The sequence below is a fragment of the Esox lucius genome, chromosome 10 (assembly GCF_011004845.1).
Source record: "Esox lucius isolate fEsoLuc1 chromosome 10, fEsoLuc1.pri, whole genome shotgun sequence".
NCBI lineage: Eukaryota > Metazoa > Chordata > Actinopteri > Esociformes > Esocidae > Esox > Esox lucius.
The window spans coordinates 20,892,168-20,912,583 of record NC_047578.1 but is presented as its reverse complement, the minus strand read 5'-3'; the positions used below and the strand labels follow the sequence as shown (position 1 = coordinate 20,912,583).

The 20,416-nt window shown below is 42.4% G+C and overlaps 1 protein-coding gene across 2 annotated transcripts; it reads right to left on the bottom strand.

The window, feature by feature from the left end:
* Positions 1-448: 448 nt before the first annotated feature.
* On the bottom strand, positions 449-19,282 carry gsk3aa (glycogen synthase kinase 3 alpha a). 2 transcript variants are annotated; one of them, XM_010903264.5, is made up of 10 exons: positions 18,917-19,282; positions 13,845-14,032; positions 13,293-13,376; positions 12,177-12,287; positions 11,877-12,007; positions 10,240-10,444; positions 10,017-10,112; positions 9,578-9,764; positions 6,310-6,381; positions 449-3,413 (listed from the first exon to the last, which is right to left on the bottom strand). In XM_010903264.5, the coding sequence occupies exons 1-10, from the start codon at positions 19,089-19,091 to the stop codon at positions 3,346-3,348; spliced, it is 1,317 nt and encodes a 438-aa protein (XP_010901566.1). In that variant the 5' UTR covers positions 19,092-19,282; the 3' UTR covers positions 449-3,345. The 2 variants fall into 2 exon arrangements, with proteins under 2 accessions (XP_010901566.1, XP_010901567.1); XM_010903265.5 differs by having other exon boundaries at positions 449-3,410; positions 18,917-19,279.
* Between the last annotated feature and the right edge of the window lie 1,134 nt (positions 19,283-20,416).

Genomic DNA, 20,416 nt, shown 5'->3' with positions numbered 1-20,416 from the left:
TGGTAAGGCTAGATGTTTGTTTTGGATTCAAGAACACAGGAAGTAAACAGTTCCTTTCAAGCAACTTATTAAACAAACTATGCATCTCAGCTCCATCAGAATTGAAGTCTTGCATAATTGGTTTATGTAGTCTGTACATCTGAGATTGCATAGTGTCAGAACGATTCCGTAAAGACCACAAACACAAATCAACCAACATGTAATCCTCTGAAATTACCACACCCAAATTGACATTGGTTATCTAATTATTGTATCTTAACAGGAGAGCTTAAATGACAAAACACTGGTTATCAGTAACCTAAATATAGACAGCTGTTGATACAATTTGGTCCAAGTGGGGAGGACAGTGAAGGGATTAATAAATGTAATACCAGCTAAATACTTGTCAATTGCTTGGCCTCTGAAATGTTCCTAACTTGTTTTACAGTCTGAAAGTAACAACACGAACTCACAGCAGTTTTATCACTTTATTAAATGAGCTCATTTGATACAGACACAGTTGGGTTCTCTCCCTCCTTAACTCTCCTCAATCATCCCCAAAAGACAATCTCCTGTCAGGATGATACAATACAAACTGTAATGAAACAGAAAATGACAGCTAAAAAGTACCGTATCACTCACAGAACGGTAACCTCACTTGGGGGCGCTGTATGCATGGCGACACACAAAACGGGGTACTTAAATGCTAAAAACAGTAGTCCAACATCGCTGAGAATGCGTTAACGGAACCAGCGGTCAGGCCGCCACATCGAGACACTTTCACACACACAGGGAAGGGCTTCATAACTGGCTTGTTCCGCAGTCGCTGCATTTTGTCCATGGCTGCAATTTTGAAATTGTCCGTGATGAGCTTAGGCAGTGCCAAGGGAGGACGGCATCACCCTACCCGGGGTTGCCATCATGGCCCTCACGTTTCCCCTTCACATTACACTGGGCAAAACTGGTATCGTGGCTCCACTGAATCCCAGCGGTATGTCACTACCACACACTGGATCTCTTACATTAGGTACTAGTAATGCATGGGGACAAAAGGTACTGCAGTGACCGAATGGCCACTGCAACACGCAACACACACACACGCAACACAGACACACAAATTTCCAATCAAAAAAAACATTCAGTTTTAAACCCATTCAAAAATTAATTTGCTTTAAAAATACCATGTTGTGAGTGCCAAGTACAGTACATATATAGTCGGAAACATCTGACATAACAGCCACAGAACAGTCAGGGGCCTTAACCTCTCCTTACATGAGAACACCAGTGAGGACTAGAAAGCGTCAAGATACAGTACAGTTGTATGGTGATGGGGGGCACACAGCCAGAGAGAGACGGAGAGAAAGAGACATCGAACAGGGAGAGAAAAAAAAAAAAGTGGTCAATTTTTTGTTGCTGTATTTACATCTTGAATCAGGACATTGAAACAAAAATTTGTATTTACACAATTCAATGGAAATGAAACGAGTCAGTCAAGACTGGCTTCAACAAGTAACAGAAAGTAAACACTACTAAAAAGAGGAAAGTAAAAGTGGGTGGTATTTACAGATGTGCAATAAGACCAAGGGGGGGCACGGGATAGGGTGGAAAACAGAAGGAATCCAAACTGATAATGCTCAATTTCCTGCAGGTCAGTTGGGATTCCCGGCTAGGAAGCAGATGGCTTCAGAGATGCAGGGATAAAAAAAAACGCTCCTTTAAATCAATACCAGCAAATATGCACGTTGTTCATACAAGGGGGTGGCAGAGTTGGTACAATATCATAAAACACTTGCACTAGAAAGCTTTCAAGTGGTCAGTATTGAGAACTGATCTAAACCTACAACACTGGCTTTTTAAATTGTGCAGATTGGATTGAAGAGTAGGAGTATTCACATGAACAACACATTATTCTCACACACAAACTCATTCTACCAACCTGTTCTATTCATCACCTACTCTCAGTCAGTCCCACAAGCACACAAAACAAGACTGCAGAACAACTATGGACTCTGTATCCGTCATACCACACCAGCAATAGAGCACGTCTTTGCACACACCACCTCCCAGTGAATTAAATCAACTGCAGTGGCCTAGGTCTAAGTCCAAACTAGGGACAACTACTCCATGACATATTCAAGATCCATCTGGAATTTAACCATATTTGATCATACTTGTCCTCTAATCTAGATGGAAGCAATGCTCACAAAGTTCTGTGCTGGCGGCTGGGATATACCCCCCTTTAATTACTGTGAATATAAACATTTCTAAACAAAGCCTGGTGTAAATTAACACTTTTTAAAAAGACCCTCTGACAAATGAGAAATTCTGAATTAATTCTATGAATACAAAACAATTGGCAGATTTTAAAATCAAATGTCACCACACAATCCAATATATCAATGGAATGCCATGTGGTGAAAACTGTTGGAGGGTGACATTTGACTTCCACAGCCATCTTACCATGAATGGGACCTTGATTCAGGTTTTTGATTGTCGTCCCATGGACAGTAAAGGAGGGTTCAGTTTGGGGCTGTCAGTGGGGGTCTGGAGTGATGCTGTTATATAGATGTGACACACGCACAACAAAAACTCGCTTGCAACTCCTTTTCCCTCCTCCATTCAATGTAGAAATTCACAGTGGCTTCTCCAAAGCAAAAACTAAACAATAAATACATTTATGTAAAAAAAAAAAAAAAAAGAAAAAAAAAGCTGTCATTATCTTTTTTTGTTTTAAATATAATTTCATAAAAAGTATAAAAACCACAGCGTCTTTATCCTCCCATTTTGCAACCTATGACCTTTTACCCCATTGTCAACGATGCAACAAAATAGTTCTAAATATGACATATTTAAATGCACCTCAATAGACCTCTGAAGACAATGTCAGACTGTTGTGGTGAAAGAACTCGAAGTCTTCAGTCAAATAAATAAACATAGAATAAAAAGAAATACCTTGGTTAAAAAAAAAATATATATACAGAGGACCTGCCCCACCTACTGAACCTTAAAATGCCACCCCCAACAGCAGGAATATGAGTGTTATAAACAGGCATAGGGAGAGAGGGGGACAGCTGGGTTAAAGGAGAAGCACGGGAGTGGTACGACACTAACCGTGTCCGTACATGACAATGTATGTGTGTGAGAGCGTCTCCCAACTCTCTGCCTGTAGTGCTTATCTAGTTTCACCTTAATGTAACAAAACCACCGTGTCAGTTTCAGCTACCCTCTAAAGCTATGAATGGTTTGTTCAATGCATGTACAGTACAAAAAGGTATGGTTCTAACCAATGAGGTGAATAAACGAGCAGCGACAAAGAAGCAATACTGTGTGTGTGTTTTGACAGACAGGGGGTTTTGCAGGGACGTTTCAGGTGCTGTTGAGTGATCCAGGTACTGAGCTGTGCTGAGAGGAGCCATCTGACCCAGAGCCATCTACTGAGGGAGGGAGAGAGTTAGATACATTGACTGGATATTGATATTATTCATTTGAATTGGGTTGTGAAGAGCAAACAGTAAAACATAAGCAATATGGTGTAGTAAGAATTTACCTAATGCATATCAGAATAACTATTTGGTGGTGCTCCGCACCACCTTACTGTACTAGGGGCAGTCAGCCCGAGAATTTGAATGTACACTCTCAGTGTCAGCCAATGAGAGTGCAGCAACGTATATATTTGGAGAGCAATCCCAGCATTCGTCCTCCCAAGTACTTCAGGCACCTATGGGAGCCTGTGCAGGCCCTGTAATCCCTATGGGGCTCCACACACAGAACTGGAGTTACATTTCGTGGAGCTCCGCCCCATCTGACCCTAGTGGTTTAGGGCAGAGCAACGCGCTGCCAAGGTGTACTCCCTGACATTGCCTGTGTGTATTGTTTGGCCATCAGGTCGTGTACGGCAAACACAAAGCACAGACATTTCCCACAAAAATAATTAATCATGTCCACAGCGCCACAACACAGATCAACAGACAAGCAGGCAGCCATGCATGGACGCTGTAACCGCAGCAGCCATATCACGAGTGGAACGCACAGCGACACCAAAAGGCAAAGGATGCCCAGTCTTCTCATAAGCTAGCTTAATGGCTTCCATAAAGTCAGAGTCCGCCGCTGTTTAGACAGTGCCTTATGGAGACACTCCTCTCTCCCCCAAATGGAGAAAAAGCCCACAAATCCACTTTTTGCGACCTGAACGAGCTCTACATAATCTTCGGCTAGAAAGCCCGGATTTGGATGTAACGAGGCCCAGCTCAATCCCCAGTTATTGGGAGACAGTCCTCGAGCGTCGACAGCACGCACAGATCACACACTCGCTTAGCTGATGACAGCGCGAGTAGAAGAGCCGTTTGTAGCGACAACATTTTCAACAAGATCTCATCAACAGACTGGAAAGGTGCCGCACACAGCGCAGAGCACTAAAGACAAATCCCATTGGGGAACTCCAGCACAAACCACAGGTCTCAGCCGACAAGTTCTCAAGAAGGAACGCTCAACCGGTGAGTGGCCAAAAACAGGCACTTCCACCAAAGCCCTCATGACAAGCCAAAATCACCAACGCCTACTCTTTAATAGGAGAGAGCCCCTCATTCAACGTTGCAAATAAACTCGAGAATCGCATCCACCTCGCAGCACACCAGGTCCGTAGAACGTCTCTCACACACCGAGAGAAACAAACATATTTCCCCGGATACACTTTAGAGGTAGAGGACAGCAGCTGATAAAACCCCAGTGTACCAGCCTGCCCATCCCATGAACAAAGCCCACAGAGGGTGCCTTAACATGGGCCAAGCCCATTTGAGCCTCCTGTTTACAACAGAATGTTATGGCGCAGAGGCATTCGCCACAGCTCGCCACCAAGCAAAGTACTGACCTCCAAGTACGGCACCTCCGGTCGGTCGGGGGCTATTGAGTAAGAGAGACTCTCCGACCTCACGGTCACCAACAGAGGGTGAGAGCAGGGCGTAAGGAGGGCGAGCTTCTCTGCGTGCTACAGGGCCACGGCTCAGCGGAAAACTGGCGACGGTGGTCCCTTCAATCTCATCAGGAAGGAGAGAGGCGCAGCCAGTGGGGAGCCATGATAAAGATATCATCAGCAAGGCCAGTATTGGCGATGACCCTACCACAGACCAATTACAGGAGGCCCTCGATGCTTCCAAAAGGAGGCAAAACAGATGGGAGAATAAAACCCAGTGAGACAGCTCTGGTATTTTGGAAGCTTTATCCTCCAAACAAACGCCGTCAGCAAACTGCTCACTCACAGAAACCTCAAGTACAAGGTTGTAAAAATAGAGCGCGTCCTCGGCCGGCGAACGCCCCACCCAAGAAAAATGGCGCCAACTGTGCCATCTCATCTACATAGAAAGGTGCACGCAGACAGCACCCTACAGGGTCACTGCTGAAGAGCCTCCTGGGCGCAGTGAAAACCCAACAGAGCACATAGTGGCCATGGGTCATGCCGCCCAGCACAATAACTCGCAGCAGCAAGAGATGGAAAATGTACATTTACGTGGTTCTTTCTTCAGAGTCAGGATCTTCAAAACAGCGGAGTCGGCTGAAGTATTTGGGAGGACGAATGGTGGGATTGCTCTGTTAATATACACACTGTCGCACTTTCATTGGCTGGTGCAGCAAGGGTAAACCACTAGGAGCAAAGCAGCTCTACGGGGGGGGGGGGGGGGGGGGGGGCTCCACGGAATAGAACACTTTCCTCATTTCCAATGAAAGGACCTCCTTTCAACTGTATGCATTGACATTCCCAAATTTGGTGCTTCTCGGACTGGAGGGCTTTTGGCCGATTCGCTGTCTTACAGTGAATGGTTACCATGAAGGGCATTTGAGATTTAGCCTAGAGCACCATCTAGAGTTCAAACTGATTTAGATACAGTGGGGAGAACAAGTATTTGATAACCTGCAAAATCGGCAGTGTTTCCTACTTACAAAGCATGTAGAGGTCTGTAATTTTTATCATAGGTACAATTCAACTGTGAGCGATGGAATCTAAAAACAAAAATCCAGAAAATCACATTGTATGGTTTTTAAATAATTAATTTGCATTTTATTACTGGTTGGTAGGTGACCAAATACTTATGTCATGCAATAAAATGCTAATTAATTATTTAAAAAAATCATACAATGTGATTCCGACACTCACAGTTGAAGTGTACCTATGATAAAAATTACAGACCTCGACATGCTTTGTAAGCAGGAAAACCTGCAAAATCGGCAGTGTATCAAATACTTGTTCTCCCCACTGTAGCTACAAGCCAATCAGCAGGCCCGGTCATGAACGACTGACAACTGCTCTATGCACTGATGTGAGATGGGGATGTGTACCAGAGGAAGCAGTCTGCGCGCGGGCATGAAGAGGAATGAGCGTGGAGTTCAACTGGGGCTGGATTGACAGCTCTGGAACAATAGACAAAAACACAACAATAGCTTTTGTTTTATATAATACAGGGCTAAGTTTGATCAGCGTCCTAAAGTTATAACACCTAACGCGGTGCCATGCAAAAGAATTATGACCCTTCCAAAGCTGCTGAAATACAAATGTTAAATTGAAATTTGCAGCTTTTATGTTTGACACACTGAAAGCTCTTTACATTGAATTCATATCCAGAAATGTTCTTGGCACCCGTCTTTATGTTTGTTATTAAAGCAGTTCTATTAAATCGTAGTCATTAATTGTCATACACAACCTCCGACATGGCCCCTACACCTATGTGCAGAATTCAGTCATCTCCAGTCGTGTTATTGTTGGTCATCTTTGGTCAAGTACATTCAAATTAGGCCCCATTGTCTCCCTCGTAAACAACTTCAACATAAGATGTTTGTGTGACGTTCATTGACATGCGATTGAACATCTGCTGGCTCCTTCCAAAACACAAGCTTAACCCATATCTCTAAACCGGATGCTTACGCTCACTTCAGAATCCTGTCTCAGAAAAATTCAAACTCCACTGCATGTTTGAGCTGCTGCTTTTAAAAATCCACCTCTCAAGAAACATCTCTTTCACCGTTTCTGTCTGCTATAGACCTCTCACAGCTCCTGTCCCTGCCTCACCAACTTTAGTGCATTTATAGCTCCTTATCTCTCCCCAGAGTATCTGTTATTAGGTGATCTCAATTGGGATGTGCTCAAGTCTGTATTAAAACTGCTAAAGACCCTGAACTGTCTGAACTAGTCCACCGTAAACCCCTACCCGGGGGTACATAGCTTTGGCCTCCAACAGCCCTGTTGACAGGTAACTCTTCAGGGAAGCAAGGAATCCGAGCCCTCATGCAAATTTTGATTGCGAAAAAGCTCCTGAACACTAAAATTGAAAATGCACCACCTCAGATACCTATAGCACTTCGGTATGATAAATGTAATATCAGCAGACAAACCGACCCCACAGCTTTAAAAACAGCCAAAATGCATTCACCGACCGCTATCTACTCGTAAACACATAAATGTATGCGTTTTAATCTAAGCCTAGCGCAATCTGTTCCCACCCAAACATCCTTGCCCTGAATGGGCCTGAGTTGGAGTATGTCAACCCATACAAATATCTGGAGATTTTACTTGACAGTGCACTCACTCAATACCCATATCGCGCTCCTGCAATCTAAAGTGAAATACAAAACAGTATGTTAATCCGCATCAACACACCCGATACAAACGCTACTAATTATACATTTGTAAAAATGACCATCCTGCCAATCCTCAACTACAGCGATGTCTTTTGGCTTGCTGCAAAAACTTCCTCCAGAAACGAGACAACGTTGCCCCTCTGTCATCCGCTTAGTAACCTCTGTCCCCTTTTGTCCCCTTTAATGACTGGGATCAACTCCTTTACAAACACTTCTGTAAATGCCATCCCTACCTTAACATGTGTCACTCCAAAAGCAAACTGTGCTATGGTAGATAACACTCGGGTCACTCCTAAAGCTTATTCTTCCTTTGGTTGACTCGCATTTCAGTTTGCTGCACCTAATCACTGGAATGAGTTACAAAAGACCCTTCAGTTCGACACTAATCTCACCTTACTCCTTCAAAAATTAAAACCCTGCCATCTGACACCTGCTGAATCCCCCATTTCTATCTTTACCTGTCCCAGTGTATTTGTTGTAATTAAATGTTTGCTAGTCTATTTGTAATTAAAGAAATGTTTTTATTTGTATATTGTTATTCTGTGTACTGTCTTGTTTAGCATTTGAATACCTTAGGCAAGGTCATTCTGGAAAGTGATAATTGGTTCTCAAGTGACTTACAGTTACAAAAACAAAATAATTGTTGTTTGCATAAGTATTCAATAGCATAACATTCATATTTTGCACCATGCACTGCAACAGCTTTAAGCCTTTTGTGGTAAGTATACAGGCTACCAGCTTCGCACAGGGTTGGACTGATTTTGGCCCATTCTTCTATGCGAATTTCCATCCTGGCTGTGGACAGCAATATTAAAATAATGCAAGAGATTCTCAATGGAATTGAGATCAGGACTCGGACTGGGCCACTACAAGACATTCATCTTTTTGTTGCTGAGCGACTCCAATGTTATTTTGACCTTGTGCTTGCGATCATAGTCCTGCTAAATGGCACATTTCCTCCCAAGCTTCAGTTTCTTTTGCAGACTGAACCAGGTTCTCTTGAAGTCTCTTTATCTTTCCATTCTTCCTTCAATTACAACAAGATGTCCAGTCTATGCTGATGAAAATAAATCAGCTGTAGGGTAGCGCACTGTTATATTTACAATCATAGAGCACAGAGTTTTGTCCAAATCCTGGTCTTGTCTAACCACAGTGGGACATTCATGCTTCCTGACGTGCTTTCAGATAGTACCTTTTGCGTAACCGCTACTTTCCTGTCCTCCTCCAATACAGGCCAAGGTTCTGCAGAGCTGGTTGTATGGTTGACTGGTGCTCAATTACTCTACTCACAGCCACTCAACTCCTCCGCTCCATCAAAGTGATAGTCTCTGTGGCTTCCCTGACAAATCTTGTTTGAATGCAAACGTTTAAGGACCGGCAGTGCCTGGGTGATGTGTTGCAGCTTCCATTTCCTAATTATTGATTCAACTGTGCTCACAGGGCTATCTGAACACCTAGATATTATTTTGGACCCTTTTTCGCATCCATGCATTAGTTTTACTTTGTAGAATGCACTTGGTAAATTCAGAAAACGTGACAGCAGTCTTACTGGTTCATGCATGGAAGCTAATGGGAGTAACGGTCTACGTTAGGGCAATTTCATCCGTGTAAACTAGGAGACGCCAAAGCAAAGGGGTTGAATTGTAATGCTAGCGATGTCAGTTTATTTTTCCTAAAAATATTACCTATACAATAACTCCTTTTGAACTTTACGGTCTTTAAAAAATAAAAGACAACATTTTAAATCGGAGTAATTTGAGTGAATTGGTCAGGTGTCCGAATACTTTTGCAAGGCACTGTATATCAACATCAACTTTGAGTAACAGATAAACCAACAATGGGCCGCAGAATATATACTGGGGTCACAAAACAATATCGGGTCCAACTCCATTCTCAACTGGAGATTCATTGATTCCCTGTATTGATGTAGAATAAACACCTTCCAGAGGTCAGGGTATAAGAGGCTACTGACCGGTGGTGCTGAAGTTGAAGAGCAGAGGCAGCTCTCGGCCACTGGGCAGCCGGGCGTTCGGCTGGCGTAGCTCGTCAAAGAAGGCATGAGCACAGGCCTCCAAGGGAGAGAAGCGTGTGACCGGGGTGTACTCCAGGAGGCGCGAGCACAGGGCAATGGCCTCCGGAGGGGTGCGAGGTTTAAATACCTGAGCGAGGAGGAACAAACGATTATTTGTAACACCAGTAATTAGTTTGCAACAAATAGAATTAAAGCTTGCGTTTTCACAGGCAGCTATGTTTTTTTTATTCACTTTAATCCCACTACCCAGATCAGCACTGGAGAAAACCTGATGTAATTGGTGAAACGGTCAATCAGTGGGGGAAGTGATATGACTACACAGGCAGCCAAATTCTAAGTACAAATACAACATGGAGTACATAAAAAAAAAAAAGCATACCTTTGTCCAGGGGTGAGCTTTAATTTGGGGGAATTTGAACTCTGTATAGTTGGGGTTCATTTCTCTTATCTGCTCCCGTGTCGGTGTTCCCAAAACCTGAGTTTCCGACAGACAAATGTACAGTTAGTATTTTAAATATGTTGTTATTTGTTTTCTACGTACCTAACACAGACAAATGTCCCATCGGCTAAATAAATTAATGAAACACTTCCTGCGTACTTACCTTGATAATCTCCACTAGCTGGTCAACTCCGCTGTCCCCGGGGAAAATGGGCTGTCCCAGCAGCAGTTCTGCCAGCACGCAGCCCGCTGACCATATGTCGATGTTGGCTGTGTAGTCGGTGGCCCCGAAGATGAGCTCCGGGGCGCGGTAGTACCGCGAGCAGATGTAGGACACGTTAGGCTCCCCACGAATCAGCTGCTTAGCGCTGCAGACAGAAGCACACAGGAGACCTTAAAGCTGACAATCTACACAACAGCTAATATATTGATAAAAAAATATTGGGCAACATTTTTGTGAGCTAAAAAAATGCCAGACGTTCAAAGACTGCACATGGGAATTTTCTTGATTAGGTCCAAACTAATTTAGATCAACGGATTGATTTTATAATACAAACTAAGTGAGTAAAAACTTTGAACTCGTTGCTGTAATATTTTTGCTCAACATAATTACATTAAGAATCTGAAATGCTCAGAGAACAATTTGTATAATTTAGAAGACTAGTAGTAGCATGACCAGCTGTCAACCTGCTCCATGGGAATGCTAGGAAATTACCTCATTGGCATTGTAAAAAGTGCACAAATTACACAAGCTCACATACTCTTGTACAGACAGGAAATTATCCGGGGCTGGGATTCTGACGCAGGCTATTTTCTTGTGATACACAGAGAGATTGCAAAATGTAATCATAATAATGTAAATATACAGCACTCCATCCAACTAGCTATAATAATCTGACAAAGACTACCGTTTACAGTGAGCTTTATTTCTGAACACTGCGGAGGTGGTGAGCATTTCAGGACATGATTTCAGGGAAATCTTGCCAGGTGTCATCATGGATGTGTTTGGCACTCCGGCTACTAGTTAACCATTCTGCTGGACTGAGACAACTGACCACGCCCTCCTTTGACATTTGATGGACACTAGAGTACAGGACAAAACAATGAATGACCAGGGAAGGCTTGTGGCTGATGTAAATACCTTAACCTCCTGAACTTTAAGCATTTTTTTAATTTCTCTTAGCCATTTCGGATTATTAGGACCTGATAAGTAAAATATCTATGATGGCGCAGACAACTGTGTTCTAATAAGGACAATACGTTTAAGTTAAGCAGAATGAGGTAAATGGTGCAGGAAGCCTAAAACAGTGTCCTGGTCTCAGGAAGTTAAAACTGATACTTGGACATGTCCATACATTATATTTTTAAGGGTACACCTTCTACAGGAAGCAGCCCTTGATCTGCACAGTTCAACAGTGAACAAAAATGGTTGCACTATGAGCAAAATAGAAGAAAAAGGGTGTGAAAATGACATCTTGATGACATAGACAGCAATTGGGCAGTAGGGAGGGCGTTGGGTCAGTAACCGAAAAGCTGACAAAGTGGAAAATCTGCTGTTGTCTCCATGGGCAAGAAACCTAACCCCAATTAGCAAGCTGCTCGGGATGAGTGTCTACATTTTAAATTGCAACTGGCTCAGTGTTGCACAAAACCATTCTAGAGGGCATAGATGCATTTCACACAGTCTGGTTGAGCCTATTAATTCAACCCGTTCAGTAAGGACCTATACGACCTGCGGTTTATTTCATCATTAGGGACAAGTGAGTCATAGCAGATGAATTGCATGTTAACACAGTTTACCTCCCAAAGTCACATAGCTTCAGGATGGCCGTTTCAGGGTCCACCAGTAGGTTCTGCGGTTTGATGTCTCGGTGGCAGACACCCTGGGAATGGATATAGGCCAAGCTGCGAAACAGCTGGTACATGTACACCTGGGGAGACACAAAATGGCAGACAGACCAATTAGAACCATAAAATCAGAAGTAGGTCATTGTGACAATAGGCAAAACAAAATGTCTTCCTGTCGTTAATAGTTTACCAACTTCAATTCCACAGAACTAACGCGTAGGCAAGCAAAACTGGGACAATACAAGATTTTACCTTGACATAAATGATAGGAATGATGCTTTTGGCCTTGTTGAAATGCCGGGCTACCCTGTACACAGTCTCTGGGACAAAGTCAAGTACCAGGTTGAGATAGACCTCATCTTTCTGTATAAGGGAGAAGAGGACAGAGCATCAATACATATGCCAAATGACTGCAAATACTGAATCATTTCTTTTAGAAACCTAATGAAACTGGGGACAATTTCCTGCGGGCCAATGAGATAAGACCCTTTTAGTAAAACAACCTTTATGTTTACAGAAAACAAAATGAAGCCTTCAAAGAACCCCTTCCCCACAGTCTAACATGTAGGGTCAGTGATGATCTGGGGTTCCTTTACTAAACTAGCACTGAATTCGTTAGACACGTGCATGGCATCATGAAAGAGAATACCAAGACATTTTGGAGCGCAATGTCAAACAGTGTCATAACGCTGGGTCTTTTTCAAAAGTCTTCCAGCAGGACGATGCTCCCAAACACAGTTTAAAAAAATAAATAAATACAGAAATGGTTCAAGAACTCCAGATCTAAATCCCAATGGAAACCGGAGGAGAGTTCTTAAAACTGCAGTCAGGAGGCACCCTTCTAGTTTCTACACTTCCCACTCATGATTAGACAGATTTTTGTGAGCCTTAGAAAACTTTTGCAGGATGGAATTCCCATCTGATCAACATTTTTATTTCCAATTTAAAATGATATATTAGGTTCTGAATCAAAAGCAAAGGTTCTGTAAAATTAACAGAACTTGGTCTCTAAATTAACAATGTGAGTTACCAGAAGGAAGAGCAAGGGTGCCAATACTTCTGGACAGAACGGTAAACAGATTTGTTTGTATGGTTAAGGGCTTTAAAAACGTAATACGTTTAACTCCTTCATTAAACAATGAACAGCCTATCAAGGCTAAAAGGATACACATTTTGTGATCTGAAAGTTGAACTATGTATGACGAAGACTTAAAACCGAGGGGTCAGGTACAGCAGTTGCATTTTGCATTAACCCAGTAGTTTCCAACTATTTTCCCCCAGGCCATCCTCTTTCATGTCCCCAAGCCTGAACACCCAGCTGTTTGGGAACCAATGCATGAATGTGCCAAAACCAATATGGGAGCCTACCTTTTCACCACTGGAGTAGAAGAAGTAGCGTAGCCTGACAATGTTGCAGTGGTCCAACTTTCGCATGATCTGTAGCTCTCGGTTCTGTGTAGGAGAGGAATTTATACACAACGAAAGACTTTGAAATTGAACAGTGAAAAATTGCAAGTATTTATGATATTTATAGTATTTTTTTTATTTTTTTGTTTTAACAATGTGCATAATACAAGTTTGTTCCAGTACACCAGACAGACACAGATCTGTCATAGAAACAAATAAATGCAATACCAACACTCCCCTAGATTCATAGGAAATTGAAAGGCATGTTCTATATCCAAAAAAAACAATAAGCTCCTGACTAGAGTAGTTGGAATTGAAGATAACCAGAAAAGGATAACATCATGAGGTCATAGGATGACTAAGGACAATAGAATTGAGTGTTGTCATAATACTGCCTCTCAATACCCAAATTGTGTATGGCAACAAACCCCAAAGCAGAAGCAGCTCTGTGGAAAATTGTGCACAACAGCCTGGAAAAGAAACCGCTGCTTCCAAGAGAAATGCCTGCCATACCTTGAACCTCTTATCCTGCAGCACCTTCTTGATGGCAACCATTTCCTGGCTGTCGATGAGGCGCGCCTGGTACACAACACCGAAGGAGCCGTTCCCAATCACCTTGATGTCCGTGTAGGACACCTCCTGTGGGCGGTCGGGACCCTGCCCGGGGGTGGCCACCACCGTCGTCACCTTCCCACTGTCCCCTGGGAAACAAGGAAGCAGGCAGGAATTTTCATTAGAGGAAAAATAACCTGGGTTGCATAGGCTAAAGGGAACGGCCCAAAAATGGGTGGTAGGCCTACAGAGTTTCACCGATAAAAACATTCCAAATGTTCACACAATCCAAAAACCGTCTTAGACTGTTGTGTGTCCACAAGGCAACAAAGAAATATGTCTTTCATTTTGGCGTGTGTGGAAATCAGCCAAAAGGTCATTCAAGTGTATGTTTTGAAGTAACACAGACACCCATTCTGTTCCCGACATCAGAGTATGATGCGATATTATCTTGGAACTGTACATCCAAAATGATCATAAATATTGACACGGTATGAGAGGAGGTTTATTGTGGAGAAATGTTTCAGGGTCCTACATTAAAATCAGAAGTATGGGGCTACCGCATCTACTCACTCACTAGCCCAGCCAGACAACAAACTTCCACATATTTTGGCATTCCAGTTGAGCTTACCTGTTCTATTCAAGTCTACTACTGAAGGCTACACACAAAAGGTTGTGCTATTTATATTTGAGCCATGATTGGTCAGTCATTCAAGCACCACAACGCTCCCGTGAGTGGTGAGTCACAATTTTAAGCAGCATGTTACACAAGTTGATACATTCACATCACAGGAGCTGTCTTGGGCAAACAAAATGCAATTGAAAAGAATTGCCCTCACGGCGCACACTTCAGTGAAACAGTCTGGCTATGTCAAGCAGTGTAGGTTGGAAATCAATTCTGGAGTACAATGCCTTTGAAAAGCACCAGACCCCTTCACTCCCTCCATTTTGTTATAAATCCACTTAATTTATAAATTGATGCGTTAATTGGATGCAAACTTTCAATGCTTTCTCAACTTTTCAAAAATCCTTCCCAGAGCTATACCTTGACACAATCTATGCCCCAGGTCTAAGGCGAGTTCCATGCACTTCATTGCTTGGTTTCTGCTCTGACATGCAGTGTGAAGTGCCTTTCAGGCCCAATCAATTTAAAAAAAAGAAGCCGGAGAATGTCAACTGGGAAAAGGGTTAAATACAATTTCAGTAAGGAACTTACAGATTTCACAGGGCTAGTTTGTGAGGATGGTTTGTTAACCCTTATTTGTCTGGTTATATTAACAGAAAATGTAGTGTAGCACTTCCTCTTGTAGAATACAGACCTAGGGAAAATATGCAGGGGAGAAAAAGTGCCTAAATAAAAGCAACAACAAAAGACATACTAGCTAGTGTAATGTTTCATTACATAAAAAGTAGACCTAGCCCCCAAAAAGGTCTGTTTTCATCTCTCTATTATTGACCATAATTGTTGTGGTAATTGCCAGCAGAAAATTACTATATACACATCTACTTGTGAAGCCGATATAGAATGCCAATCATTGTTCTACCGGTTCAGCCAAGCACAGGTTTATACCTCTATAATAAATTTTTATTTTTAGGGAGGTGTGGTGGAAAGTTAAAGTAGGTCTACTAGTGTGACCAAAATAAAACTTAAATATTGCTACTTTTCATACATGAATGCATCCATAAACAAAAACTTGTTTACTAATTTAACAGAGTCCGGAGCTGCCACAACCTATAGCTGCAGGCAAACATACCACCTAAGGCATGTCTTTAACCAATGCCGATTGTGATGGAAACTTAAATGAATAGCATGGCACAATCAACTATTGTCTTACATTGTTTGTCCTGACAACTGTTGTGGTGCAAATGCATTTTGCAAATACATTATTTAATCAGTATTTGAACAGGTTTCACCAGTACATCAGCAGGAGAAAGGAGCTGATGCAATTATTTCTGGTTCAGACATGTATGGTTCAATATAAGCTATGCCTCAAGATTTGTATTCTAGATGATGAAAAATGTTGCCACCTTATATATTTATCAATGCGTCTGCTAATAGAGACCTCACTGAAAGATCATTAACAATCAAGGACAAGAGTGACGGCACACAAGACTTGGTCGTGGGATTTGCCAGATGAAATTAAACATGACTGCATATTTTTAGGTCTCGCTCGCTCGCCCTCCAATTCCAGTTCTGACGTACTAGTTGGTGTTGTTTTGCGCATTAAGTCCATTCCTGTGCTCTTTCTGGACATATGAGAAATGAAACTCACGCACATAATCACTAATGTCACACAAACAACCAAAAGATCCAAGTAAATGCCTCTAAAAACATAGGTGTCAGATTCTGGCCCCACAATCAGAAAACGTAAAACCTCTGCACCTATATTGATTACTTATTAAAAAAAAAGTAAGTGATGTAACATGAACAGAATCTAGATAAATGTTAGTTAAACACAGGTCCTTTGTACAGATATTTTAAAATATGAAAGTTTTATAAAATGATTGTAGGCCTGAACTGTGGGCTTAGTAGCATATTCTTAAATTGGGACATGAACAAGGACTTACGTGTAGGGTTTGTTGTCAAAGATGGTTGTGGTTAATATCACCTTCCACACGTGTAATGGCATGAGTTTAAGATCACCACAATGTTGTCACATACGCCCACCACTTCCCTACTCTGTCTGGACCTCAAAAACCAATACTTTAAGAAAAATGTTATTTCAACTCTAAATCAAGAACAGGTCTGTGGTATTAACCATCAGGTACTACAGAAAACAGAGACTCCAGACCCTGTAAGGTAAAAATGGAATATCCCTGCTCTATATGGTCCTAACTTCAATAAAATGTCGGATACATTTCTCCATTTTCAGAGACTGTTGGCATCGGCAGAATTTAGGTCAAATGATAATAGGCCTTTACAGAGTTTAAGAAGGCAGCAGACACAGTAGATCTAGACTCTTCCCAATAGGATTTTTGAGTGTTGTTGCAAATCTTCCTCTAGCGTCTAACGGAACACAACCAAGGGATTGTGTTATCAAAAACACACTTTGTTGAAAGAGTCAATAGCACTGTCTAGGCCCGTTTTTGAGCTCCTTTGAACATAATTGCACCTCAAGGAACACAGTAGGCTACTGGCCATCATCCAATAGTGTTCCCATAGATCCTCATCTACTTGCAGATTGGGCGCCTTAAACAACAGTTTGGTGGCTTGGGTCAGAGTTCTCTACAGCAGGCCAACAACATGTGAGATTCAGGACCCCGGCAGCTGGGTTGAACAGGAGACCTTAGCACTTTGCACTGAGAATGACCGAGCTCCACCTCGGCTCGTATCTCACAGTGTCTGCCGCAAACAAAGGAGCGCAAGCACATGCGTTCCCACAGAGGTGAGAGATGATAGTGTGCGCCCGCAGAATGACCTACATACTGAAATGTGAAGGTGGTTAGTAACGCGTGGTGATCACCACATCAGGACTTGTGAGTTTGATTCCCACATGGGACTGGGAGGAAAATGCATCCACCCATAACCATGGCTCTGGATAACCGAATCTGTGAAATTATGTTAATGTATTATGGCACTGATACACCAGGGGGGGCAGCAATAACGGGTTGTGTTTTTAATTAAACTGTGGATATAGACTTATGAAGTAGACATAACAGCAGATAGCCTGGTGGTTCTCTCATCTGACCAATAATCAAACTGAATACACATCAAATAAAACTCAGTGTCCACCTGTTTGTTGGTGTAGATAGGAATGTCTACTAAATTACTTGAATGTGAAAAAGAAAATACATTTCTTGGGACAAAATTTGACTTTATGCCCAGATGCACCATCTTGGTGTATGACGCTATCCCATTCCATATGCATCGAAAACATACACTGAAGGAAAAAAGGAAACAAAGGCAACCTTTGCAAAAGATGAAAGCAAGTTGTTTTGCTGGGTAAGCAAATATTGTAATGGCTACATGGCTCTTCACGTTCATCCTAATTCACCTAACCTTCAATGTATAGTGAAATGTTTAAAGGCTGGTTACACATCTAGACCACTGCACTTATATTATTCTAATTTGTACGTTCAATAGACGGTTTTAACCAAAATGACATAATACTGAGCATACATTTTCGACCTGGCGCCCATGGGAATTAGTTTGAAGACAACCATGGCGTTGTAAAGACTTTTGACCGAGGACATCAACTATAAACTGAATATGAACAACAACGGGTAAGGTAAGTTGGCCTTAGATGTCAACGTTCAGCTACAAATACTGATCATACAATATAATTAACAAGTTAACTAATCAGATGTAGGACAGCGTAGCTCGAGAAGCGTAACAAAGTACTGTACTGTAATTTGTTGTTTCTGGTGTTTCACGTATTGTAGTTTGCTCCTTCGTTAATAATCGAATGCAACTTGAAACGTAAAACTGTCTCTGTAACGTTACTTTAGCAAGCTTGTGTGGCTATGTATTATAGCTAAGTTAGTACAGTACGCAAAGGGATCCAGTCTATTATAGCTAGCAACTAGCCACTACCTATAATATATCGGAGCCTACCTACAGCTAAATAAAACATATCAGTTAAAACACCAAGCTAAGATGTTTACGTTGTTAATGCTTTCATTTAAACACGCTAACTTGGTAGCTACACTAGTTAGCAATGCAGATCATGAAGGTTAGCTAGAGTACCGTGCTAATATAAGAGGACCTAGCTAACAGACTGGTTAAGCTAACTAGCTAACGTTAGCTAAATAAAAACGCTATATATTTTTTGGTTCATGCGGGTTAGATAAGGTTAACTACCGTTAACTAGATGGCACCTTAAAATGTTTAGCCAACGTGACTTAATCAAGACAGCTAACTAGCATAAAAATAATAGCAATAGTCGTGGCAATCGTAGGGTAAATGAAATTGCACAGTACAATTGGACACTGGGCAGCAGCTAACCTAGTAGTGTCCAATTGTACTGTACAATGTGTGTCTTTTAATCATTCACTGAAATTTAGCAGGTCATAAAAAAAAAAAAAAAACTTACTGGCCAGCTTTAAATTTGAGCATCCAGACGAACTGCTCCCCGAGGCCTGAGGGACCCCGGTCTTTCCTGTGCTGCTCCCCACGGCAGCGGCTGATCCGGTGGATGCTGCAGCGGCTCCGGGAACACCTTGTGGCTCAGCAAACGAGCTAGTTCTGGGCCGCCCGCTGCCGCTCATATCTATGTGCAAGGGTAGCGGGCGGGGGGCTTGGGATTCACTATTTATACCCAAGTGAGTTCCAATTGTGCCTTTTTTGATTGCAATAATCGTTAAAAGACAGACAATTTTGATACCGTTCCGATGAATCCTCCCTTGCGCCGCTTGTCTGTCTGAGCTTGTAGACCGTAGAAACTGACAGATTTACATTGCCTCCTGGGAGATAGAGTTCGACGTGTCTGCTGCTTACGTCTATTCCCATGTCTTTGAAAGACTGAAAGAACTACAATGGTAAAATAAAAATATACCGTTTCACCAAAGGTGGCGCTCCGTCTGATATTTCTTGGTTCCTATCATGACTGTAAACATGATACAAAAGAGATTACAGCGAGACATGAACTACAAATCCCATGATTTAGATTAGAGGAGCTAAATAGTCCTGCCCTCTCATTTCTGACACCATGGTAGCATATTTCAGATTGACTGGGAATCAAACCAAGGTCTTAGGTGTCTGTTCACAACAATGATATGAGGTGGCAAGTAACTAGCAATCTCAAGTAGTGCTTGAAGACAATTTATAGATGTGTCACGACAACCATGGTATTCAGGGCCCCAAGCTAAGGAATATCAACATTTCAAATTTGGCCTTAGTGGCAATAACCAAAGAAAAGAAAAGATGTTCTGTAATACGTTTGCTTCATTTGGTCAAAGATAAGATTTTGAGTTATGTTTGCTTAATTTGGTTGATGTGGTGGGATGTTGCTTCAAGCTTCCTCTGCTCAGATGGTGCTGACACCTGACAGATACAAAACCTGGATAATGTATTTTAAATATTGCTTCATGAAGTATGTAATCGCAATCTGTCAGTCAATTACAGTTTGAGGCAACCAACACAATTCTTTCAGTGAGGCTTGCTGAGGACCAGGACGACTACACTCAGACCCTAACCACGGCTGACGGGAGGAGAGTTTTTAAAAAAGTGAACCCTCTGAAGTCACCAGGGCCAGATGGCATTCCAGGCCATGTCCTCAGGGGGTGCGCAAACCAACTAGCAAAGGTTTTCTCCTCTCCCTGCCTCTCCCTGCATTCATCTGCTGCTTCAAACAGACCACCATCGTCCCTGTACCGAAGTAATCTTCCATCACCTGCCTGAACAGCTACCGCCCTGTAGCACTGACCTCCACCATCATGAAGTGCTTCGAGCGGCTGGTCAGAACTCACATCTGCTCCACCCTTCCTGACACGTTGGACCCCTTTCAATTTGCATTCCGCCCCAACAGACCTACGGATGATGCCATCGCCCTAACAACATTATCCCATTCCACATGCCCTTTCCAACCTGAAAA